This window comes from Lepisosteus platostomus, chromosome 14, assembly GCF_059453375.1.
Source record: "Lepisosteus platostomus isolate fLepPlt1 chromosome 14, fLepPlt1.hap1, whole genome shotgun sequence".
Lineage (NCBI taxonomy): Eukaryota > Metazoa > Chordata > Actinopteri > Semionotiformes > Lepisosteidae > Lepisosteus > Lepisosteus platostomus.
In genome coordinates this window covers 22,036,342-22,064,100 of record NC_142624.1, presented here as the reverse complement: position 1 = coordinate 22,064,100, position 27,759 = coordinate 22,036,342, and the positions used below count along the sequence as shown (strand labels likewise).

Here is a 27,759-nt window from a genome sequence, read left to right as displayed (position 1 = left end):
ATGAAGAGTGGGAGAACAGCAAGACTCACTGATAAAACTTAAGCTTTCACTGCATGCAACTCACTGAGCTTTAGATTGTATATGGTCTAACTGTATGATCATAAAGAACACCGTTTTATCAAATTGGGCTCCAAGTTAGGCTTATATAATAGTTAATTAAAACAGTTTGAGAAAGCTCTACACTTTCTTAATATTAAAATGACTTCTGTATTAAAAAATAGCACTAATCTTAAAAGCAAGCACCTTTATTTGTATAACATATATAGATTTGTTATTGTACACTTTTCTCTACTTTGTGGTCTTATTATACATTTACCAACAATGGGTAAAAAAAATACGAAAATACTTATGGAAACAATGCCATGTACATAATACAAATGAGCAAACATATCAAAATCAGTTTTTACAACTTTTTGTAGCAACCATTTCTTTCTATTGGCTTGCCATAGTGCAAACTGTATTGTTTGAAAGACAAAAGTTTGAGCATGGTTTTAACATTCATCAGTTTCGTATTTCTCTGCCTTTCATACATTTACATGTGAAGGCTGCATTCTTAGTACTTCCCATTCAAGTCCATCTTTCCAGTAATGGTGATTAACAATAATTCAAGTGTGCAGGGCAGTTCAGGTGGCAATGTAATAGAAATGCTATAATTTACTGAACTATGATGCCTCTTATGTAAATAACATAAACTGAAGCCCTTACTGATGCATTTTTACAAAAGACTCAGACCCTGCACGTATTCATCTACAACTCCAACATTAAGCCTTTTTTAACTGACTTGTAGGCTTCTCAGTTCCATTCAGAAATCTACATACAGTATATGATGTGTACTGATAGTTTAACATAGGTTTTTGAAGCTTATGTTGAAAAGCGAGACAGTGAGGAAAAAGGTTCGTAAGGAGATGTCATGATCTTGACTGCTGCTTCCTCCCATCTAGTCCGAAGATCAAACTTCCCACAGCCACGCACAATTGACTTTCTCCATCGTTTTCAATGACTTGCTCAACAATCAGGGAGCATCTGTTGCTATTCTGGTTCTATTGCACAGTATTTTGGAAATGCGGGAATCACTGATAGATGAAATCTCTTAATTCTCAAGTCCAGCCTCAAGATGCAACAGGCTTCGCCAGCGGGCTCATGAGCACCCACAGCGATCTACCACCATGGAGGGGATCTTGCCGTAAATGATCTGTTCCTTCCCATTGAAATAGAGCATGTTGATGGGGGACATCTTGGCAGGGGTGCAGCAGGGCCCGGCTGTACCTCTGGGGTTTGCTTTAATAGCCAGGTGAGTGTGGGGGTACTTCTGCAAATGCATATACTCACATTCTCCAGAACAGTAATTGGCCTTGTACCGTTTGGGGGCAATAATCCAGTCCCAGCCAAAGTCCTCAAAGTCCACAGTGAGGGGATACCGACAACATCGGGACTCAGGTGAATTCTCATCACAGTCTAGGCCAGAGTCTCTCCTCAGCCTCTTGGGAGTGTCGGAAATCTTCACTTCCATAAAGGGCTGCTGTATTAAAAAACAAGTTCAAATTAAAACGGAGTGCAAAATCGAGTAGAAGTGTTATTTTACTGCTCAATACCTACATATGGGAAAATATAAGACAAAGTGCTTTGGTATTACCTCTGTGGAGAGGAATTTTGATTATATCAATTAAAATGAAAGTATATGTTTGTTATGCAATACTTTTGACTGAGTGGAACGATGTATTCCGATGTGGCTTATATGCATATATAGTCTTTTATACTCAGTCATTTATGATGCGGACGGTAGACGATGCCCGGCCGGCGAATCTTGCTATCTTTGACAATGTTATGTGCGGAGGTTTATTTAAATGATGTTTTAACTTTCTCCTAAGAAATACTCGCTAACAAAAATGTTATTTTTCTATTTTATATACATCTTTTTGTTATAAATTTCAAGCGTTCTGGTTTTTTAATATTTTAACTACAAGATTGTCGAGTATTTCTTACTTTGACAAATCTTCATACAGTAGCTCTGTATTCTAATTTATAGTCTCTCTGGTAATTTACAGCAAAACATCCGGGAAAAGCAGCTGTGAATAACATAATCTCTTTCCATAACTGGAAATTATATTTACAAAAGTTTAGTTAATACCTGATCGATTATTTAAAAAAAGAAAAAAGCACCTTAAAAGATGGGTTGCACTTTAATATAATCATATAGATCATCAATAAAATGTCAAGTAGTAGATTTATTTTAACTCTAGATGAACACATCATGAAATAACTGTTAAAAGGATTGTTACTTAAATCTTGAAGTTTCAATTCACCCGTCATTACAGAAACATTTGAATTTGCGCCTGGTTTTCTCAAATCCGTGAAATGTTTAAGCCAGAGTATTAGGGGTGCTTTTCTCACCGCCTTTTCAAACTGTAATGTAGCTCGGTTTACATCGATTTAATAAATAACTGACATTGTTTATATATTTCAAAAGACACAGATACTGTATACCTTTTATCTACGCGTGTAGTTAAGCAATTGCCTTTGGAATCATGCATATAACGTATATTTTCGTTTCCACGTTGTCCTCCAAAAAAGGATTTAAAGAGGCATTACTTAATTACTTACCAGTCCCTCTTCTCCTGCTTCTGGTGAGGTAACCGCCAAGTCTTTTCCTGAGGAGTCAAATGCGTTTATCTCGATCCCCCAGTTAGTTTCTGGATGCTTAAGCCAGACTTGCAACACTTGTTTAACGTCTACACTATGCCAAGAGGGGTTTCCTGCATTTATATCCAATTTGAGAGATCGGATTCTTATGTGTCTGTTTCCATCCGTTGCTGGTTTTAATCTGGAAATCTGCAGAAACACTGTGGTAGGTTCATCAGCTGGTCGGAGGTGTATCCAGAGCTGAGCTCGGACGATGCGGTTTGGTTGAATCTTTGGGCTGAATGAGAACAAGCAGCATTTTGGCTTCCTGTCCACCTGGACAGTGGAGTCAGCTTTTGGGAAAGAAAAGGAAAAATAAAATATTCAGAGGTTATTAAAAGGTTAAAAACTACTTTATGAGATTAATGTAATGTACTCGAGTAAACCTATCCTATACAGTATTACGACGTAGGAAATATATACAGCTAATTTAATAATTCAATGTTAAATTATCTTGTAAATATATTGCCACGTTCTGCAGCAAGATCTGTCGGAACTATGCAAGGATTTCTTAACTTATTTCGTTACCATGAATATGTGATGTTATAAATTATTATTAGTTAATATGCAATCTTGTGTTTGAGTTAAAAATTCGCCGCACAACTTCCCTGCCATTTCTAAGAATTAGAAATGTATCTTGTTTCGGAATCAAGTTACTTTAAATTATTTTGTGGAGCAGCATTGGGTGTCTTGAGACTCTCCTAATATGAATCGTGTTTTTGCAGCAAATGTTGCAAGTAATTTAAGCCTGGTGCTTTAGCTAAACTATTGAATGAATAGACATTTGTAGGGTGATATGACTATACAGTATCTATGCATTATGTTATTGGTAGACTTTTCACTGATTAATCTAAATTTTTTAGGACATTCTGCACCTTTTACACACCGACAAAAAGAGGACGGGATTAATTGAACAGGCAAGACAGTTGCACAGTTGTTTAGGAAATATAAATTTGGCTCAAGAAATACACGGTTTATAGTGCGCTAATAGTAACTGAAGCTTTATTGCACCGGTCTTTCTACTATAACTCTGCAGTAATTTCCTAAAACAGTACAGTATTTTATCATGGGAAAACTTACCCAAATATCATTATAAATCTTAGTCATTAAGAGCAATCACTGCGCAACAGGTATGCAGAACATCGAATTGTTGCGCACAATTCGTTTTTCCGAAAGAGGACATTCAGGTGGTTGTGACACACACTATGTTGATCTGTTGAAGTTGTTTTTTTTTGCAACCAAACGTTTTATAGAACTACGGTTAAAGGAGCAGTCCAGTCAGCAGAACAGCTGAAACGTCTCACTACTATATAACTGGAAGGTAAAGGGTACTTTCTCCTGCGACGCAAAGCGAGAAACACCAGATAACAGTAAAAATAATCTGTTGCTACGCATTCGTATCTTAAACGCTACACCTCGAATTGAGTGTTAAAAATGCTCTTTAATTTCATTTTGTCTTAAGTGCTAGAAATAATAAATAATATACCAAGAATACTTACGCTCTGTAGCCATGGTCATGATTGTTTCTGTGATGGCATGGTCATCGTCCTCCTCTAGAGACGCGTCCTTATTATCATCCCCTAGGACATCATATTGGTCAAGCAACTCCCGTATTGGGGGAGCTTTGGGCAGCAGCTGCTCCACAACATTTCTGCTGATGTTTGGAGGTTGCTTGAGGCGAAGTTTGCTGAGAATTTGGAACTTAATGGAGTGCAATCTCATAAGTTTGCTCTGCCGCCTGAAATCACAGGCAGAGCACTGCTCACCGTCTTCCACTGTGTCAGAAGGCTGTTGCGCTGTAATATTACCCAAACCCACTGAACCAAAAGCGACCAAGAGACCCAGGTAAATAAGGATCTGTGAATGTTGCATGTTCCCAGTGTTTGGTGCGTATCTCTCTTAATGTTTTGTATTTATTTCCTCTTATTTCAAAGCAGTGAAGAGTTTTCTATACTTTGAACCATCCACCACACCGATAGGTGTCATATATTTCAACTGGGCTTTTTATACCCCCACTCTGGTTACTCTATTGTGTCGTCAAAATTCAATGATTGGCTAGTCAGGCAACAATGAATCTAGCTGTCAGAGGTGAGATCCATTTCTCTGTCAAGGCGTTAGCTACCATGGCTGTGACTGTTCGATTTTATGAGACAACTGCGCAATATAAATCAAAGCAAGGGCTTTTTGGAATACGTGTTAATTAACTTCTTGAATCCTGGCGCTGTTTTGCATGTAGTGCTGTACTGGGGTAAATTACTTGCCACAATGCATTATTCATAAAACTTTTCTGATTTTTTTGGCCTCCGCATTCCACGCGACTTGGATTAATTTAAGTTTGTTGTTACAGTTTTGCACTTCGCTGTTTGTGGATAGTTTTGGCACACGACTTGTGTATCTTTTTCAAAATGTACATGTTGAAATTTAAATGTTGCAGTTGCGGTGAGAAACATCGATTTCACGACTGAAGTAGAAAGAAGTTAGCAAACTGGAGTATTTGAAGTATTTTTGAGCCGCTGCAATAGAAACCATGAAGTGTGACGTTCTCAGGAGTAGCACCCTCAGATAAAAATAATCTTGGGTTAAGCACTTGGCCACCAGTGTCTGATTTCCACTTTCCCACTGGAAAGCAGCGGTGCTTATGAAATTCATTTATCACTTGTAACAGGAAAAAATAATATTAAAATATTTTAAAATTAATACAATGGTAAATGACAAAGGAAACGGCTTTTCTATTACGACAATAACTGTGTTTATGTATCGAAGGTATGTATAGTTATTTCTTAATGACATGAAAATCACAAATTGTGAATATTGAACTAAAATAAAAACATACAATTTCATTAAATACAAATATTCAAAGTATGTATATCAAAGTATATACAACATATACTAAATCAATTTTTAGAGTTCCAGACTACATTATACTGTGTTATGTCGAAGGTTAACTTATATTTATTACAGAATGTTGATAATGCTTAGTATGCCCCCTGCTGGCCAATATTAGAATGGTTGCTCGCAAGGTTTAAATTCAAATCCTGTATAAGTCTAGTGACACTGATTTGTGAAGAACAAAAAATACAGAAGTGACTTACTAGGGTTTTGTGTGCCCTACCTCTTGTTTGTTGATATTATCTGTATTAGAAGTTAATTTTACAAAAGCATAAGAAAAGTTACAACTAAGGCACTTGAGTAGTACCGTAGCTAATTGATACAAGAATCTCTCCCAGCTGTTTCTTAAAAGAAGCCAAGGTACAGTATGAGCTTCAGCAACAGCTTCATCTACAGCATTTTCCAACAACACCCTATACTATACTGTATCTGGTTTCTCTTCTTTGAACTAATTCAGTATCTTTTGTACATCATGGTGACCAAAATTGTACATAATAATCTTAATAGAGCCTTATTAGGGCAAAACCATAAACTGTATAAGAAATAATAAATATTTTGCTAAATGTATGCAGTGCCTTGAGGAGGTATCCAGGCCCTTACACAGTTTTTATATTTTATTGCTTGAAAGGTTGCTGTCACTACATTGTATAGTAACAATATTTGTTGTATACAGTACATTACCTATTCCACAAATTCAAGAAAAAAGAAAAAGAAAAACGTTAATGAATAATTCATATGAAAGAGAAAGTTTGCTGTAAAAAAACAGGGTTAATTTAGTTGTACAAAATTACCTTAATAAGCCACACAATTAAAATATTTTTTTAATTACCATTTCACATGAAGTCCATGTAAAACAGCTTTTTATGGTATGTATTGTGGTAAAACCTTTAAATCAATGTCAGATCTTTTTACTGATATTGCGTAGCAAGATTTTGCACACCAAGCTATAATGTATTTTTCCTCATTCCTAACTGGCCTTACTTATTCCCACTGTAAATTGGATCTACTTGCATATCAGATTACAATCTCATTGTCCAGCTGTCTGTAACACCAAAAGTGTGCTATTACTGTAAAGAGTAATTATTTGCATTCAGAATAAAGTGCATTGTAGAGTGACAGAAATTGGTATTTACATACAGTACCACAAGGCTCTGCTCCTTGGATGACAATGGATGAAGTATGAATTATGCAATAACAGCAATCATGCTGTTTTGGAAGAAAATGTGCACCTGGTGCTCTGAGGTCATGTTAAAAGGTATATTATACATTATAAATGCATAAGGAAAAATTGCAGGTTAAGAATACATTACAACTAATAAGTTTTATTATTAATGTTAACTTCAACAATTAAGTCTACACTGAAAGCAAAATCCTAAACTTTAAATTCAGAATGATTTATCTGTGGAATAGTTGTACTTTCTAAAAATATACTGTATAATGCAAATATTTGTCATATTAATTCAAATGATTACCTGCTTCTTTCATTTCCTTACAGATACCCCTTTAAATGCTTATTTTTGTACTTAAAATTTAAGATAAATGTCTTATGACCTGTTTGGAAGAATCCATGCTCTTCATTTTTTTATTACTTGAATTATTACTATCTGGAAATATGAAAAAAGATCACTTCACTTGGTTAGTACATGATTGGTGGCCATTCCGCATTAGTTAGAAGGATAAGTCTGTTACCCAGAGAATGCATTAGAGCTTATAATTAAGATCACCAATCTTAATGCAAAGGAGGAAGCACTGCATGATTACATTTCAGAAGAACTATTATTACAATAGTTGTGCTTTATTTATCGTAGGTATGCATAATTACAATTATTTCTTAATGACTAGAAAATTACATATACTGTACTGTATACACACAATACATACTGTATATATGATACATTATTTGGTTAGATTTTTCACATTGTTTTCTTTATTAGAATTTTCTTCTGTGGGAAAGCATTTTTTTTAATTTTCTGGCTTCTTGTGTGATATCTGCTGCTGCTTTCCATTCTTAATTCATCTTTCTAGGTATAAGCTGTGTTTTGTCTGTTTTTTATTCAAACTTGAGAACTGTTAAACAATGAAGCAATCATTTTCTTAGCTATAGACGTATCTACGTTTTTTTATGCTCTTTTGAAGTTGGCTATTTAAAACATTCACCTCATTAAGGGAACTGTTGACTACTGAACTCCTAAGAGACTGGTCAGAAGAATTAAAATTATCCATCCTTCCATTTTTAACTGCTTTATCCAGTACAGGGTTGCAGGGCAGCTGGAGCCAGGGCAGCTGGAGCCTATTTCAGTAAGCAACGGGTACAAGGCAGTATATACCCTGGATGGGATGCCAATTCATCACAGGGCAAACATAGACACAGATACACACACACTCACACCAGGAATATTTTCCGAGAAGCCAGGTGACCTTCTGTACCTGTATTGTCTGGAACGTGGGAGGAAACCCACATGAACAAAGGGAGAACATATAAACTCCATGCAGAGAGCTACACAGGTCCAGAATCGAACCCAAGGCAACCATGCCGCCCTGTAATACAATTATGCAGTTTACAATTAGACCAATTACATACAGTAGGTGGAAGCTTGGTGGAACCAAAACCAGAAAGCACTAAGTCCTCTGGGATAAGGGTCCGACACCCCTGTTCTAAAGTACTACCTCCTAACCTGACTTTGATCAAACTGTCGTTTAATTATTTGTTGTGTTCCCCTCTGATCTTAACCTTCCTTCTTCAAAAGTCGATTTGGAATATGTGTTGATTATTGGTGTTTCAACTTTTTAAGGCAATTCATCTGTGTTTTTCTTTATATTATTTTTCTTTGATTAAAGAATCATTCTTAGTCTAGTTTTATATTGTTGCCATTGCTCTGTGCCAAGGACCAGATGGCAGCACACCACCCTAGGTTTTCTTGGATAGTATAGATGCACTCATTTCTTGCCGAAGCTTTAAAATATCCAGCCAAAAATCCTTAATTTATAGGATTTTTGATCAATCAGGCCTGCTCACTTCTCCAAGATGGAAAAAATAGGTATTGCCAGATTACAGTAAAGAAATTAGCAATGATGTATTACTTACTACCCATTACGGTCGGGAAGAATGTGAAAGAACATGTAAAATAAGCACCCAGCTATGTACTATAAATCTCTTATCTCCTGTAAATCTGTTGTACTGTATTCTCTGTTGGTGATTTTTGTCAATTTTTTTTGTATTGTTGTGTTGGACCCTGCAGTAAAACAAATTTCCCCAAGAGGATTATAAAGTTTGAATTGAATGCTAACTAACAGACCTCAATATTCCAATTTAGAAAGCCTGAGACCTTTTGGCTACAGTTTATAAAGCAACCAAGAAGGCCTCACTTCTTCTGAAAATGGTTGCAGGTTGTTGCTCAAGATGGGTGCTGAGGGCTGTGTTGCCAACACAATCCACTGGTTTGATGTTCTTACTCCAGTGCTAGAGTGAAAAGTGTCACAAAGCATGGGTTCACAACTTGGGCTTCACTAGGAAGAAAGAAATCAAACTACATAACCAAACAGCTATTTCACTTGCACTTGAAATAATTGTTACAGAAGGCACGTTATGCCATAATAAGTTAATAGTTAATAGTTAATAGTTAATAGGTTGCCTATGCCAGAGGCATTAGTCATTTCGCTCTCATAATGCTACATGTGAAACCCAAAGGAAAATCTACAAAGGTTCCTTCAGGGCATCAATTCATAGATACAGAAGAGCTTTAGGAGAATGTCATTTTTTGTGTGCAAAATATCTTTTTTTTTAAAATAATTAACGAAGAGAACCTTCTCTTAGTGGTGCACTTCAGCGTGATAATGCATGATACATAAAGAAAATCATTTCAGATTATTAAAAAATGAGATTAGTTATTTAGTTATTTATAACAGCTCACATCATCCTAGTAAGATTATTTTACTGAATGTTTTAGAGGAAGACATACTGACATGGCACGGTGGAACAGTGCTTAACATTGCTGCCTCGCTATGCTGGGTCCTGGGTTCAATTCTGGACCGTGGGAGCTATTAGTGAGTATTTCCTCCCAGAGTCCAAAAACTGGGTTTCCATCCAGAGTGCACAATGCCCTGTTATTTGCTGGGATAGGGATAGGCTCTGGCACCCCAGACCCTGAAATGGAAGAAGCGGATGGAAGAATAGATATTAACCATGGGATATTTATTCTACCTCGGGTCATAAATTAATGAAGATCAGACCTGTAGAATACATTCAAATTATCCCGATGCCCAGGAATAGGGGCATCGTTTGTGGATATTCCTCTGAGCTGTGTGCCCTGTGTTCTGAGTATGGCAACAATCACATGACATTGATATCAGCTAACTTGTAAAGTGTTTTATCTGGGCTTCCAATAAGCAATGTTGTCTTATTTAAAGAGACTATATGACCACACTTTGCACAAATGTTTTATTTACATCTGAATTTCATGTTACCTCTCCTCAAAGTAGTGAACAAATAGAATGTATCCCTTGTTAGTGTCTTATAAACAAAATGAAACAGCAAACAAAGAGGACTAAGGCTTACCAAGCAAATAATATTTTAAATAAATTCCCCACACCATTTCATTTAGTTTACTTGTTGGCCTTTCTATACATTACCCAAGTAAAATGTTTAATAATAACAACAATAATTCCTTTCACTTACATAGCTCTATCAAAGCACTTTACAGGTAATGGGGACTCCCCTCCACCACCACCTATGTGCAGGAACCACCCAATCAAAGTGCACAAGTACACTCACCACACATCAGCTACTGTATTAATGGAAATGAGAAGCCAATTTATAGATGGGGATTATTGGGAGGCCATGATTGGAAAAGGCCAGGGGGAAATTTGTCCAGGACACCAGGATAACACCCCTACAATATTCAAGAAAACCACACAGAGTCAGGACTTCGGTTTTTACGTTTCATCTGAAGAACTGTGCCCTTTTTTACAATAGAGTGTTCCCATCACTAGAGTGTGGCATTAGGAAATGCACAGACCGCAAGATGAGCGCTCCCTACTGACATCTCTTCCAGCAGTAACCTCAGCTTTCCCAGGAAGTCTCCCATCCAGGTACAGGCCAGGCTCACACCTGCTGAGCTTCGGTGGGTTGCTAGTTGTGAACTGCAGGGTGAAACATTTGCTGGCTAGAATAGTTCTGCAAGACGAAAACGAGCTGCAGAGGCACAAGACATCATCTCTCCACTCCCTATAGAACTATCACAGGGCTGCCAGTGTTCTGGACAGCACATGGTCACCACAAAGAGCCCAAAAGCACCCAGCCAAATAACAATGCATAAGAGAGAAGGAGAAAAACAGCATAATTCAACATTATATGACAATTTATCACACAATGTGAATTTTACACAAAGAAATTCTGATCATCAGATAATAATACCCATTCAGTATTACCCACAAACTTAAATATTTAAGTCATTTAAATAAACTGCATGTGCATGAAAATTACATTGAAAATACATCTCTCTATTTTAATTCTCCACCATGATGGTCTTACAGCCCTCAAGCACATGCTAGACAAACGCACAGTGCTTGATCCACCCACCCACACTGTAGTGCATCTTGTGGAATTGGTTCTCACACTCACTGCATTGTCATTTAATAATCTTTTTTATCTGCAGGTTAGTGGAGTCGCCATGGGCACCAGGATGGGACCTAACTATGCCAATATTTTTGTCAGCTAGGTAGAATGCTTCTTTGCTTCCTTCACTGGCTTTGTCCTTGACCTCTACAAGTGATGCATCGATGACTGCATCGGTACTACTACATGCTCTAATGACCAGCTAGAGCACTTCCTGCATCAATTCACTAACTCTCATCCATCCTTCAATTATACAGTTAACATATCTTCCACCATTCTTCCGTTTCTAGATATATATATTTATCTATTAACCATCTATGACACTCTACCTCGGTCTATTACAAACCCACAGATTCACACCGCTATCTCCTGTACAGCTCTTTTCACTCCACTCACACCAAAAGCTCTCTCCCTTTTTCAAAGTTCCTCAGGCTATGTCGACTCTGCAGTGACAACATGGATTTCAAGAACCAAGCACTCAAAATGCATTCGTTTTTCATATTCAGAGGATACCCCACCCATGTTATCGATAGGGCCCCTCACCCGGGCCAAAAACAGCCCTCGGATCATCAACTCAACAAGGAACTCCCGGTCTCACAACCGCATTCCCTTGGTGCTTCCCTAACACCCTAACACCCTTTCTATCCCCAGGACCATCATTAACAACTACTCCATTTTACAGGACGATCCCTCCATCGGTACCCTTTTTTCCAGATCTTTTATCGCCGGCCACCCAATCTATGTAATTTTCTTGTTTACAGTTCCCTCGACTGCACTCGACAATCAACCCCACCAGGCACCTTCCCCTGCAACAGAACTAGCTGCACCACCTGCAAATACATATCTAACAACACGCTCATTCACGGCCACTCAGGTCAATTCCGGATTACCCAGACAACTTTACACTGTATACATATTTAGACAAATAAAACTGCAGTTACATAAACTCTAACATTAAAATGTCTGCATTGCTGTGGAATAAAAAAAAACTCTTCTTAAAGCAAGATTTTTCTTTAATAGATTTATATTAATAGATCTGCCAGACTGAAGAAGTTAAAAGAAATGATAGGATGACTGAGACCATTCAGCAGCAATAGTTTTACACAGAAAAAAAAGCATTCAGTTTTTTGCTTTAAAAGCATTCCTTTACGATTCTCATGACTCCGCTACTCTAATATAATGGTGTCCAGATAAGGCAGATATATTAATAATATTAATAGACAGATTGTAATGCATTCTCAGAGCTGAACCCCATACCTCCAGGACAGGTACTCCCAATTAAGAAAGCCCTCTTAATCAGACTGTGTATAACTGCATGCACACATTCAAAAATGATATCAGTGGAGCTCATCTAAAAAAAAAAAAATCCCACAAACTGTAAAACTATATAGATACTGTACCAGTACAAGGCAGAAAACTGGCATAACAACAGGAAAAGGCATACTGTAAATGCACAGTAAAAAAACAACAAAGGCCATTCTCTCCCCCATGCAATTCTCTGAATTAAAGTAATCAAACATAAACTCACACATTGTTCAAGTCATCACAGCCTTTTCTTGCTCTTGCACATTAACCTGGTTGCATGTCCATCTTTCAGCAAGGAAAAGGCAAGTTATTTATATTCAAGATCATGACCAAATAAGCTGCCATCTGAGCAGAAAGCCTACAAGAGAATAAGTCAATTTCCATTGAGATTTTAAGAAATCAATGTAATTCAACACAGTGTTGAGTTGACTACATATAAAATTAAGCACACTGGAATAACAGCAATCCTTCAACAAAGTGTATTCTTGTGTCACACGGGTATAATCTCCACTCTCCTCAAAGAGCGTTTATAATAATACTGGGTTGTTCACTACACCTACTGTACATTTAACATGAATGATAAATTTAAACATTATTGTATGGGTTACTTAAAATCAAGACAGATCAGAGTTAACTTCCTAATCTTTCATTTTAGACTAATTGCTTAAGTCCTGCATTTCTAGGTTTAGCTATAACAGTTGTTTTATTTTTCATAAAAAATATGGATGCTGTTTATCGTAATTATTCGATAAAAATTCTAAAAAAAGTTTGTTTCTGTGTTACGAATTGTAAAAGTATTGTATGGTAGGTCTTATTTCCGACAATTACAATTACCTTTACCAGATTAGCCACGTACAATAAATTAGTGATATTATTTTAACACTCCATAATTTATATTCAAAGTATATTATATAAAGACAGACGCGAAGATTAAAAAGTATAATTCAATATAATGTATAATGTGGATACATGGAATTGATGCATATTAGACAATTATTAACATTCCGTAACTTAAATATTATGGATAAATTGCTATGCCAACTCAAGTCGGAACAAAAACGATGGTTTGTCTTCAAAAACATGCTGTATTGCCGATGACTGAACCTAACAACCACCCCAATTCTTATTCATACTGTATATAACTCTTGCCTCAAGTATATAATTTCCGTTAATTTTGAAAACTAACCTTGAAATAATTTCAAAGAACCAAGAAGCAGCAATTTTCTCCCTCTTAGATGATGAAGAAGACAACCACTACTAACCACAAGATGGAACCATTTCCCAGTTGAAATTCGCATTCCGAGCTGCTACATATATGTATAAAAAGCCGTGTGCTTTATAAATAAGCAAGTTTGTCCAACGCAAGCCGAAACAGTTTGGGAATTGTGTTTCGGGAGTACAATAAAGAAGTCATCTGGTAACGGCTGTTGAAGATTATGCTTGCCAATTCACGGGTTTTCACGAATAAAACAACGTAATTTGAAACATTATCCTACCTCCATTTCTAAGGTATTATACAAAATTTGAAACGCTTGCCGAGATACTCGGACAGCCTGGGTTTCCAGCAAGATTATCTCTGTCTTCACAGTGCTTTTTTTGAAGTACATTTTAAACTAATTCTGCAGCTGTAAAATATACGCATTATGGCACAATTCTGAGAAGGATCTACGATTGACTGAACTAGCGTTTAAAAGGAGTGAGCTGCAATTTGGATTATAAAAAACTCCTGCTGCAAAGAGAAGGAAGAAGGAGACAGTTAAACGGAATTGAATGATCCGCAACATCAACACGCCTGGAATTCATCTACAAACGAAAACGAATTTATGTGGTGCATTATTTATCATCAGGCGTAATGGCACATTTCTGGGGATAACTGTGATTTAAGAGAGACAGATAACAAATATTCTGCGATTGCCTTATTATAATAAAAATAGTCATTTTTTTACCTTTGAAAGGTAGGTAACTGCTTTATCATTGTTGCTGTTATGCAAGTATTGGAAAACGTGTTTGTGCTTTTGCCAGATGTGTTTCGTATCTTCCGAAGGCACAATGCTCCTTTACTGAAAAATACATATTGTAGCTAACAAAACAATGTTTCATAATTCTATAATTATATAGAGTTTTCAATCCATGTGAATTACTCAGCAGTGGTAGGAGAAGTACTGTATAACACAGTTCAGGTAAAACCCTGAAACACATTCAAGTGTTCATAGCACGGTCAGGCTGCTCTGAGCAGCCGAATACTTTTTACAGTTTGCATTGACCTTGAGTTATTACAGAAGGTTAAGTCTTTATCAGTTTCTGTTATTCCTTTTATTACCAACGGAAGCAAAGGAGTTAAGTGGATTCTGTATGCACTCTCGATGAACTTCACTGATTATCTGCTGGCTAGATAACACTTTAAAATTTTGAAAATTAAATCCAACATATGTGAAGAGTCTGTCGTATACTATACGATTTTCATTATTTCTTTAGGTGTTTCTGACCAAGAAACGTATCGAGGGTTTCCTCACCCGTTAGCTGGTTCAAACAGTAGAGTTGTGCACCTTTCTGACATTTTGAATTCTTCAATGCAATTCAATTAGCTAAAAAAAGCTAGTATTTTCTTTTTCTTGGGCGGGGCTTGTTGGGGACCAGACAGGACCCAGGACCAAACCTGCATTTAGGATTTAATATAGGTCTAATTGAGCCGCAATCGCATTGTGAGGTTAGTAGACATGACACCTGCCACTAAACACATACAATAAACACGTTTACAGCGTGTTAGTCTCCACGGCAAGAGCTATCGGAAATGTAAGAACGACAAGCAGTGTTCCATTGTATTACCGAGGCTTACAAGACACCTTTAATTACGTAAGTCATATATTGCAAACTGAACCGCAGCTTATCAGCTTTTAAAAGTTAATCAGAAACACGTTAGCTGTAACCCTGGCTGATCCTATAAAATGTAGCTGTTGAATAGAGAACTGCTATATTAAAATGAGCGACAGATTACACAAGCGCGATAAAAAGCCAAGTCAAAGGGAACAAACACAAACATCAACCATTTAGTTATGAGGCGATGAATACTAGTGATGTAGGGTTTGGGTGTTCAGTGAAAACACGTACACACCAACAAAGGTGACTTTAAGTTAATGGATGCTTAATCATTGTCTAATCAAACCTTTAGTTTACTAAATAGGTAATAGGTAGTTACAGTGATAGGTTTCCTATCCTAGCAGCTACTTACAGTACACATCATATAATGAAGTAAACATACCGTAGATAAGACAGTTAATTCCATCAGACTTATTATGTGTTCTCCAAAGGTCAGCACACATGCACAAGTGTGGCTTTTCATTTACAGTACAAATATTGATGTTTTTAATGAGGTAAGAAGTATTTTCTCTTTCAAGATTGCCTCAGTATTTCGTCTTATTATTGTCTTCTCTAAGTTGTTGTAGATTTTCAGCTGAAAATGGAAACTGCTTGGGGGTGGGGGAAGTCACTTGTGTTCCAAATAAATCTTTTATGATTTAATTACAAATGCACCTCATGGCAGTGCTGAGAATTGAAGCATCAGAGTTTAGTGAAACAACCACAGGCTGCTTTCATTCAGAAATTAGGCAGGGTACAGTGAGAACCAATTTTTGGAATAACCTAGAATTTGCACGTAAAGAAGGTGGGATTTTAGTGTTAATTTGACATTGACCAGTGTCAGTACTATTATGAAATTCCAATATAAGTTTATTCTTAAGAATTAAACCAGCTACTACCATTCTTGCATGTTTTTACATTGCTCTATATACTGAATATCCTGTTAAGCACCTAAAATTATGAGCGTTTTCTGGGAGCAGCCACCTGTGTCTGCCAGAGTCCTCTACTAATCCTGTCATCTGTTTCAACGCAGAAACTAGGTGAATGATACCAGGTCAATATGAAAAGTTCACATTATGGTCCTCCAGATCGGTAGAATTGTGAGCAGTTTAGTACTTGACAATATTTTGCTTTTTGTCTCCTTTGAACGGCCAGATAAAGCTGCAGTGTGGCGTGAGACATGTTCGTGCGACTCATTCGGAGCGCCGCTGACTTCGCAGACTGTTTTGGCCCTGCCGGAGCTCAGGTCTTAGCTGTGGGACCCAGGAAGTCCCAGTAACCAGTTCCCAAGCAATTGAGGGGGAAGGAAGCGGCTCCTGGAATTCCTCCACCCCGCGCCCCCCCTTGCCAGCCCTCTGCCACAAACACTTTAAACCAATGCCACATTATTTATATCATGGGATGCATCAAATCGAAGCAGAACAACCTGACTCAGAATGCCAGCTCTGTGGAGAAGGCAGATGGCAAGCCAAAGAAGTACTTAGACGAGAACGCAGCTCTCGTCAACTCAGAGACGCGCCAGGGGGAGGAGAGCTCCCTGCGGGTGAACCCAGGGCTGCTGGACTATGCCCAGCGGCTCTCCGAAGAGATTGTGGCCAAGGCTGTGCAGCAGTGGGCAGAGGTTGACAGCAGGTACAGTGACATCCCCTACATCGAGAGCGATGTGCCTTGAAGCCGGGCGGCTGACGCATGTCCAGATGCCATCGTTTTTCTGCGAACCATTTCAGAGCGAGCCCAGGGGCAGAGGAATCAATACGAATGTCCACTCTTAGAGCAGAATAACAGCGTTCCAGCGGTTGGGAAACTCTTTTTCTGCACCTACCCAGAAGATACCTTAAATCCTGCACCTAAACAAGGCATTTTCACCTTCTTTTTTTACAATTTTCATTATTTAAAAGAATTGTTTTCCGTTAGTATAAAGGAAGAAGTCTCCTTTAAGTATTCTCAAGGAGGGTAACAGCAGTTTCAGGAAGGAGGTGGGGTAATAAATGCGCCCACTGGTTTACATGCTGCAAGTCATTTCTGTCTCCATCAGCCATTTATCAGGTGATGTAACGCAAGCTCTGGTGGCCTAATCCTGGCAACGTAGCTGGCGGTAGCTGCATCCTTCAGTTCCTTGGATTCAGATGGGAAAGGTTGGGAATAAATGGAACACTCATTGCTGCATTTGTCCTTATGTCAGTGTAATGGAAGAGACCCTGGGCACGGGCCCATCAGGAGAAATTCTTCCCACTGAGGGAACAGAGACGGAGTGGGATTACATTTTCATGAAAATAGGCTATTTACTTGGCTGACATCCTGGTAACAGAATTCGGTTCCTTGCAGAGAAGTTATTAATAGTCCAGTGCCTCTGGTGCTGTCACTGCTTCTACAGTATGGAACTGCAGTCTCAGTTTCCCCCTTCCAACAGCCAGCAAGGACAGCAGCACAGACTCCACACTGCAGCTCCAACTTCAAGATGAAAGATTAATGGGCTCATCTGGCCTGTTCCTTACAAACCCTGTAGTCACTTTGACCTTTATGTTTATATATCACACATCCCAGCTCTACCAAAAGGAGTTTTTAAACCTTGGTTTTCATGATTTTACTATCCTAATTGAAAATGGTAAAGGGAAGGAGGCATAATATGTATTTTCCCAAAGTAATAAGAGTCAACACTTTCTGCTTTTACAATTTGGTATCTGATATCTGGTGTTTACATTATGCAGCATAAAACGTGAAACACGTCTTACAATGGCCATGTTTCTTGCTGTTTTTGTTGAGACTTGCTGTAACACCTGAAAAAATGTTCCACCTTCCATGATAAAAATTGCTGAAAGTGCAGTAATTTCTTCAATGTGAACAACATTGAAGAAATAACATAACATTAAAAAAAATAACATTTTTTCTAGTCCAAGTTAAGCGTGCGGCCCCTTTGTGTATTACACAGAATTGCGATTGAGATGGGCACTTTAAATTGGATTGTGTTGGCAGAGTATGTGTACTGCAGGACACTAGCTGATCCTGGCGTGCTAGGTAAGTACTGTACTTCTTGGGAAACCCTTAATATGCTGTATTTTTCTTTTGTAGTTAACACTGGATTCTATAAATGGGATGAATTCTATCTTTGTGTTTTTAAAAAACAAAATAGGACAACACCATTTTAGAATGGTTTATTTCATGTTTCTAAAACACCAGAAATGAATGTCATACAGTATTTCTCACTAGGCTTTTGTAATGGAGAGCATGTGTATTTGTACAGTACATGCATTCTTGGCCTGGGTCAACCCCCAAAACAGTGCTTTAAAAATAATGACCAAGGAGAAAAAAAAAATCACTGATTGAAAAAAAACACACTCCTAATACTAATCCTGGCTGAGAGATTAGTTCTAGATCCTATCCACAAAATAAACAATATTATGTAACCAAACTGAATAGCTTTTCAAGATTAACAATGAAGCACACATTACCTTTCTACTGCAAAACAAGTAATAGGGTGTCTATGTTGTATAATAATGGGAGTTAATAGTTTATGGCCCATGGTATAACTGAAGTTTATGGCATTGTAAAATGCACTGCATAGTGTGTTCTAAATATCATTAATTGCTTTACACAAAAAGTCAAGTTGTTTAATCAATGGTGGCTATGATTTATAAGCGGTGAAGATTCTGTAGTACTTAAATTAAAATTAGCTAGTTAATTACATACACAACTAAAATATGCAGGTATATTTGATGTATACCTCCTGACCTGTCTGAAAAATGCTGCAAAGAATTTCTAATTCTGACCTAATGCAAAGTTTGCTGTATTTTTCAGTTCAATAAGCATACACATTTCCAGTGAGGAAATTATAATGAATTCATGAATAAAACCTATTAGCATTTAATATTATACATAAGCATGAGGTGACCTTTGCTTCCTTGTTCTTTATTCTCGCTTGTATTTATCACTCAGGTGAAATGTCACAACTTACAGCAATATTTAGGGAAAGCAAGGCTTGCCAGAAATATTCAGTGTTAATGTACTTAACTACCGTAAAAGTGAGAGAATCATGTTTTCATATTATTATAATGTATTAGCACCATACTGTACCATCGGAAAGATATAAAGAACTTTAATGGCAAAATGATTAATGTAGATTAATCTGTTCCTTGAGTGATGCATTGGTATTCTGGTTTTATTTTGGTTGGTACCGTAAGTTTATGTTATTTAATCTCTGCAGTAAGGCCTAAGATAAACTCTGACATACATACAGTGAATATTAGTCACTTTTTAGGATCTGCTTGGTTCTGCATTGAGGAGGATATTGTTGATCAATGTACACAGTAATTATAGTTTCATTTTTAAGGGGTACCTTACCTTTGGATGGAATATAGAGTGCTGTAACATAGTGTGTCTTTAAAATTAACAACTTAGATTTTTTTGCAGTGATGTTACATATTCTAAAATATTCATATTCTAAAAATATAGCAATTACAGAAGAATTTAATCGGGCATCAGATTACCTTTTTTTAGTATGTGGAATGCAACTAGACAAATACTCCTCATTATATGCATAAGACTTTATGTATATTCATAGGAGAAGTGTTATGTTAGGCCCTTTAAGATGGGAACAATAATTAAAATAATGATTATTTTAAGAGACGTGCAACATTTTAGTGAAGACTGATGCAAGGAAGAGAAAAGTTCAGCTGCGAAAAACATTTTTAAGTTGTTCAAGATTTCTTTTATTCAGGAAAACAAGCAACAATAACCAACAGACTTTAAGTCATCACTGTATTAATGTAATTTATGTTCAGTAGAGAAACACTGGGAAACCCAGGTGTATAGGATAATACACACAGCGTCTTATTTTTTTTACTAAAATGGATGTGGTTCAGGTAAATGTAAACTTTTTTTAATTTTTGTATTGGCTGAGAAAAACCATTTATACAGTATATTATGTTTTTTTTCAGAAAATAAAAATGTTGTGTGGGAAAATAGACAAATCAGTAATAAATGCTGTGCAGACTAAATAATCTTCAATGATTCAGAATCTTTTTAAGCTATAAATTGAAAATGCCTATAGCTGATAGTGCCACCTATTACATGAATAAGACTTTCTCCGTTCTAGTGCTCCTAATCTGTAAAGCTGTGTAAAGGAGTGAGGCTGCACAGAGTTTAAGACCTGTTGGATTTGTCTGCTTGGATAGATTTTTGATTGTACCATTATAACAATTGAACTAACACTGTAATTACCTTGTAACTGTGTGGCATTTACACTTTGAAATACTTGTGTATTTCCATATGAACCATATGACTCACATTGGATCGGCATTATGTAATTTAGGAACATAGAAAACATTCATGTGTACCAACATTTAAAAAAATATTGCTGCGCGGTTACACTTTTCAGTACATGCAATAACAATAATCATATGCCTAAACCTGTAATTTCACTATAAATTGAAATTACAGTATACCATCGCACAGATGCTATCTCCTGTGTCTTGGGTTACAATATCGTAATGCAGTTCCAGTGTCAATCATGTGATTTATATGTACAGTAAATTCATGAATTTCAAAGTGTAATTGCTGCATACAGTAGTCCAAATGTAAATGGCCCTGTATTTTGATGTGTATCCAAATGTATGACATCAAAATACAGTAAATGACCCACACTGGAGCTCCCCACTGCACCTACCCCCCCAAAAATGCAAAGTTGCTATGGGCCGTTACTGTACATCCAAACTTAAAAATGAGAGTTCACCCACCAAAGTGCACTTTTCAAACTACTGTACATTAGAGAAACTTCCATTTCCACATGTACGTAGCCAATGTAGCATTGACTGCAGGTCAATACAATGAGTTACAGTTTATTACCAGAAGTAGTTATATTGTATACAGTACATTATCATTTCTACCCCCTCCAGAAACTCCTGCCATGCCACTAATTAACGGAATCACATCCTTCACATAAATAACTGTTTCTACAATTTGGGAATTTGATATAAAAATTTCTAAAGAGCAATTTTATAGTACATTTTTGATTGTGGTTTTATTATGATTTGTTACCTAACCGCTGTAATGTGATCATCTGCCAAAAATTTGTTAAGCTCTGTAAATACCCAGACAATGCTCTGCCAATAAAAGTTTTAACTTTTTTCATCTGTATTTTGTGCAACATTTATACATTTTGTAATATATGAATGGTCATATTTTCTGTGGATTATTTTGTGTGTCTGCAAACCTGAACAAAAGCTTGTTATATGTCATAACATGTATGCTACACAATACAGAACCATTGTCAGGCTGAACCAATACTCACTGTAAGTAATGGACTGATTTGCTTCATGTTTCCACATGAATTATTGTAGCTGTCCTACATAATCTCCTATATTAATAATAATAATAATAATAATAATTGCTTACACTTATATAGCGCTTTTCTGGACACTCCACTCAAAGCGCTTTACAGGTAATGGGGACTCCCCTCCACCACCACCAATGTGTAGCATCCACCTGGATGATGCGACGGCAGCCATAGTGCGCCAGAACGCTCACCACACATCAGCTATCAGTGGGGAGGAGAGCAGAGTAATGTAGCCAATTCATAGAGGGGGAGTATTATTGGAAATTTGGCCAGGACACCGGGGTTACACCCCTACTCTTTTTTTTTCGAGAAGCGCCCTGGGATTTTTAATGACCACAGAGAGTCAGGACCTCGGTTTTACGTCTCATCCGAAGGACGGCGCCTGTTTACAGTATAGTGTCCCCATCACTATACTGGGGCATTAGGACCCACATGGACCACAGGGTGAGCGCCCCCTGCTGGCCCCACTAACACCTCTTCCAGCAGCAACCTTAGTTTTTCCCAGGAGGTCTCCCATCCAGGTACTGACCAGGCACACACCTGCTTAGCTTCAGTGGGTTGCCAGTTGTGAGTTGCAGGGTGATATGGCTGCTGGCTTTGCAGGGTGATATGGCTGCTGGCTTAATCCATGAATCGTTTGTTTTATGTTCGATTATCTATGAAGTCTATACTTTAGAATTTAAAGATAAAATAACTTGAATATTCTTTGTAAACACTGCCTAGGAGTGACCTTAATTGATAGAAATGCAGTTTCTGTTGTTCATACTTAAATTAAGCTGGAAGGACTGAGAAGTGGGAAGCTGGGCTGTATTATTCAATTGGCACAGCAGGCACTGTGCTTAGGGCATTTGCAAACACACGCGAGCGTGCGTGCGTGCATGTCCTGTGATATAAAGGTGTCCCAGCCAGCAGCCATATCACCCTGCAACTCACTGAAGCTCAGCAGGTGTGAGCCTGGACAGTACCTAGATGGGAGACCTTCTGGGAAAAACTGAGGTTGCTGCTGGAAAGGGTGTTAGTTTGGCCAGTAGGGGGTGCTTGTCCGGCAGCCTGTGTGGGACCTAATGCAGTATAGTGCAAAAAGGCATTGTCCTTTTGATGAGATGTAAAACTGAGGTCCTGACTCTCTGTGGTTATGAAAAATCCCATGTATGGGTGGCCACGTCCTGGCCAATATTCCCATTGGCCTTTACCAATCATGCCCTCCTAATAATCCCCATCTATGAATTGGCTTCATCACTCTGTTCTCCTCCCCACTGATAGCCGATGTGTGGTGAGCGTTCTGGCACACTATGGCTGCCTTCACACCATGCTGTACATTGCTGGTGGTAGAGGGGAGTCCTCATTACCTGTAAAGCGCTATGTAAGTGTAAGGAATTACTATTATTGTCCCATCCAGGGTGTATCCTGGCTCGTGCCTGTTGCTTGCAGGGATAGACATCAGCTCCCCTGCAGCCCTGTATTGGATAAAATGGTTAGAAAATGGTTGGAGGATGGATGCATGTACAGTATATAGCAGGAATAGTAGGTCAGGTGGGTAGCTCCATCAGCATGCGTAGGCTGCAAAGGAACAAGTAATATGTTTATTCCATGCTGAAAAGAGAAGAAAGAAAACATAATATTTCAGCCATGGAGACCTGAAGTAGGCTCTACGGCCGAAATGTTGTTTTCTTTCTTCTCTTTTCAGCATGGAATAAACCTATTACTTGTTCCTATAGCAGGAATAGGCTATTCAAACAAATATCCAAAAAAATTTTGATCAACCATATAATCATATGAATTGATACACTCATTAAAATGCATCCGGCATAGGGCCTACGAAACAGAAGTGCCTGGGGCCTACAAGGACATTAATGCGGACCTGCTTGAAGGTTAAGGAGCTAACCTGTGACCCTTGGCCAGAAACCTGAATGTGAAAGGCCCAGCTTTCTTTTTTTGCAGTTACAGCCCTCTTTTTTTGCTGCCTGTAAACATTTTGTCTTGGGGTTGGGCCAATATAATGCCACTTTAATCATTAGATTAGCTATTGAAGTAGCTGTCTGAATCACATTTAATCTACTTACTCTATGGATCAATTAATGAGCTGGTGAGGCAGGATGGTTCCTTTAAAGACACTTAATGGGCTTGCAATCATCCCCGCTGGTTATTCATTTCAGTTCACAGACAGCTTTTTCATAGTTGGAATAGCACGGCAATAAAAATGATTTTTATTTAATCGTGTGCTCTTCAGAACATTAGAACAAGACTACAAAAGACAGGAGGCCATTTGGCCCGTCTAGCTTGTTGGGTAATTAGTAGTTAATGGATCCAAGGATCTCATCCAGTCCTTTCTTAAAAGAAGCAAGGAATTGGCTTCAACAACATGTAGCATTTTCCATACTCCCCCAAGCCTTTCATTCAGGTACGACTTGAAAAAATTTAACTTTTAAGGTCAGTATGGTGGAGGTAACTCAGAATTCTCCCTATATTAGCATACCTTAGAGTGTTGATAAACTGGTAGCTTATTTTATAGAAAATGTACGAGAAAGTAAATTAGCTCTTGAAAACAACATTTGCTTATTATTTTTCCATTCCAGTACAACAAATTGAAGCAGTTTTCTAAATGCTGAAGAATTATTAAAGGATTTCACACCTGGTTTATGTACTCTCTAGCCCTAAGACAACAAAACGCCCTCAAAAATCTTACAAACTGGATGCTTTTCTACAGGAGCGTTACATCCCAGTCCCTAATTGCAGAAGAGATTTTCCCAAAGACTTACCTTAATTAGCCAGTTATAAATCAAAGGTCTTGTAGCAGGAAAGAGACTGAAGAGGTCTGATCTATTTAATACACAGTAATTATCCTCTGAAATTATGACATCATTTTTTAGAAAAAGTGTCTAATCCTGGAGCATAGGACTGGACAAAATAATCACTTTAAACTGGCACATTCAATAAACTAAAACAAGATATTTTGTTTCAAAACTATAAAGCAAAGTGATTGACAGCAAACATACAAAAAATGCCAAAAACAATATGTGTCCATATGACCTAGTAAAATAGACTAGATCTTTCATTAAACATTAAACCATGTTCATACTGTATATTGACTGTTATTGCACCACTTACTGTACAGTACATTGCACCACAGTTGCAGTCTGTGAAACAGAACACATTTAGTCGTAAATATTTTTCCTCCCTGTCCACAAACAGTATTACACACTCTTGCAGTCAAGAAAGCAAGGCAACACTGACACGTTACACGGTTATTTAAAACAGCCCAGAATTGAAAAGTTCCAACAAGCTGTGTTTTATCACTGAAGCAGAACACTGCTAGTCATAAGAAGAAACCAGCAACATGAAATACTATGTGATGAAGCACCACCCGTCTTTGCAATCTGACGCTCAATGCAATACATTTTATATTGTTTGCCCCCTCTTAGTTTGCAAATTTAGGTTAGAGTATCAAAGCATAAGTCACAGTCTTCTTTCACGAAGGTTTTATGGAAATGAGTTTCATGGAACCTAATCCTTTCAAATAAGATTTATTAATCACACAGGTTTAACACCTGCAGCAGCACTGCAGGCCAAAGTAAATTCATTTATTTTGTTCAGTAGGGAATAACGCTTAGTGAGATGTATTGAGCACCCTATCTCATTAAGTGTGCTTTGCAGCTAAAGCTCAGGTCTTCAGAGAAACAATCTTCAGATCATCCAGTGTAGAGACCCCAACAAGAGAGACAAGTTCTGATCACAATTCAATGGCTGCATTAGGAGGGCAAATCCATTTTTCCTATTCTAAAGCACATTGTGTTTTCTATTCTTTGTGTGTTATATTTTCATATCCTGTCTTTAATGCTTCTCAGCACTATTATATTTCCAAGAAAGTTGGCTTGAAAATAATGACATATGACAAAGTCAGAACATTTAAAACTCAGTAGAAGTTAATAAGACTACAGCACTTTCATAAACTACTCAAAAAACAGTTTTGAAATCTCTTATCCTAGCAAGTATTATTCTTTATTTTGCAGATAAACTACTGAAAATAATACTGTATACCCTATTGTGGAAATGTTCTAATTGGAAATATGGAATCAAAGACATTAAGAATGAGAGCAAGGTCAACAATAAGCTTTTTTAGCGGCCTACCTCCCATAATGTTAGCCTGTTGCCTTTCTCATCCATTATTAATCTTCAAACTGGCCTGAATATGACAATTCTCCTAGATGCAACCTCAGCTCTTAACTGGAGCTGTCAAAGAACAGGTCATCACTCAGTAGTGACACTGGTAGCTGCTGTCTGTTTCTCCTGGTTAAATACAGAATGTGCTGTGCTGCATATTTATTAAACCCCTCAAAAAGAGTGCCTGTCACTAGGTACAACATGGAAGCCCAATGAATTTTTCACTGTGATCAAATGACTTTAAATTTCAAATTGATTTCTCTTTTTCACTTATCTCTGTCACTCTGCTAACATGTAGAGTAAAATAAAGGAATTGAATTGATATAGCAACTGCTGGAGGTTCCTGAAGAACAATACTGTGCACAGCAAATTAAAAGGGAAGGCTTCAATGTGTCCTTTATAATATCTACTTTAAAAAAAGTTTTTGAAAGCAGTGACCTATTGCAGTGAGACTGCTTCTATAATAATAACACCTTACATTTCTAGTGTATCAATAGTGTTATCCACACATCATAACATACACTAATACAAAAAAGATCCATACAACTGACTATGTTAACAGTTAACAGCATAAACATGCTAGAAAAATTAAAACACAATATTTAAACTTTATGGGAACATTTCTTTTACAATAAAGGAAACTGGCAAACATCCTTTAACACAAGAAGGATGAGGACAAAATCTTTATCTCGTATAACTCAGAATGCTGTAACAATAGTTATTGGAACCAACTTGTTTCATTATACCGTTTTTTAGTAATATGAGATATTAAAATTGTACTTCCAGATACTCACTGTTATCTGTTAATCTACACAAAACTATTTTACTGCCCACGCCTAGAATTCAAACAATGAGCTCATAGGTTTTTAAGGTAGGGCAAAAGCCAAGTGTATATAAAATAATACATATAAAATTGTTCAGAAAGCTACAGGAGTCCAAAGCCCTGTATTATACAACTATACATGAGTATGATCTGTCTATACCAAAAAGTGTATCTGAGAAAAAGTGGATGAAATGACATTTTAAATAAAACAACTGCTAGTCAGTTTACTTTTTCTTTTCCTCTTGCAAAACGTTATCCAAAGGAAAAATCATAAAAAAGTAATCAGGAAAGAAAATGTGTTTCTAAAGAAACATGCAGAGTCTTATTTTACAGAATAAACTTTGCAAAACCTGTTTTTATGTACAGTAGATAAAAGTATACAGTAACAATTGTTCTGCATTTTTTTTACCTAAACCAAAATACTTTAAGACAAATAAAATAAATATTATGTACCCAGGATTTAGAAAAACAAGGAAACCTACTAAGGATTACTTCTGATGAATGTTGCAATACTTTAGAATCTTATCTTGTTTGACTTGACTCAACTGGCTTTACTACAATGCAAACTACGCAAACTACCGGCACTGTACCTTAACCTTTAAACAACAACACACGCTGCATTCAAAACAACCCTTATCAAACAATAGGTTCAAATTCATTTCACATTATTTAGAATAACACTACAATGAGTTTCAGCAATAGAAAAGCTGCATTTGAAGTGCATTTATTTTTCAATCTGGGCACCAAATAACTGTTCAAGTGCTCTGTCTAACAGTTTGTGGTAAAATATGTCCTTGTCACACTTATTTACTGAAGTGCTCTTCTGAAGCTCAGCAGATGCTTTCAATAAAAGTTAATTGCAATGGCACTCGAAAACATTCGCTGTGACTGTCCTGTTTTTGTGAACGGGAAAGTGTAATGAATGAAACACTTTTTCGAAAGCTGATGTTTAAGTAGCAATTTTCATTACTCTTCATCAATGAGTACTTAAAGCAACCTGTGCTTTAAACAGGAAAAGGGGAGCTACAGTATAGAGCATTCTGACATTACCCATAAGGTCTGTAGCCTAGAAATGCCCACAGAAAATATATAAGTCAGTCA

At 37.2% G+C, this 27,759-nt stretch overlaps 2 protein-coding genes across 7 annotated transcripts; one reads left to right on the top strand and one right to left on the bottom strand.

Moving 5' to 3' along the window:
• Positions 1 to 229: 229 nt before the first annotated feature.
• Positions 230 to 5,344, bottom strand: mstnb (myostatin b). The gene is made up of 3 exons (XM_088605031.1): positions 4,179 to 5,344; positions 2,602 to 2,972; positions 230 to 1,519 (listed from the first exon to the last, which is right to left on the bottom strand). The coding sequence occupies exons 1-3, from the start codon at positions 4,549 to 4,551 to the stop codon at positions 1,139 to 1,141; spliced, it is 1,125 nt and encodes a 374-aa protein (XP_088461157.1). The 5' UTR covers positions 4,552 to 5,344; the 3' UTR covers positions 230 to 1,138.
• akap19 (A-kinase anchoring protein 19) lies at positions 4,435 to 18,178 on the top strand. Of its 6 annotated transcripts, none has more exons than XM_088605036.1 (2): positions 4,435 to 4,524; positions 16,499 to 18,178. In XM_088605036.1, the coding sequence occupies exon 2, from the start codon at positions 16,740 to 16,742 to the stop codon at positions 17,013 to 17,015; it is 276 nt and encodes a 91-aa protein (XP_088461162.1). In that variant the 5' UTR covers positions 4,435 to 4,524; positions 16,499 to 16,739; the 3' UTR covers positions 17,016 to 18,178. The 6 variants fall into 6 exon arrangements, with proteins under 6 accessions (XP_088461162.1, XP_088461161.1, XP_088461158.1 ...); XM_088605035.1 differs by lacking the exon at positions 4,435 to 4,524 and adding an exon at positions 13,816 to 13,996; XM_088605032.1 differs by lacking the exon at positions 4,435 to 4,524 and adding an exon at positions 13,816 to 14,442.
• Positions 18,179 to 27,759: the final 9,581 nt, after the last annotated feature.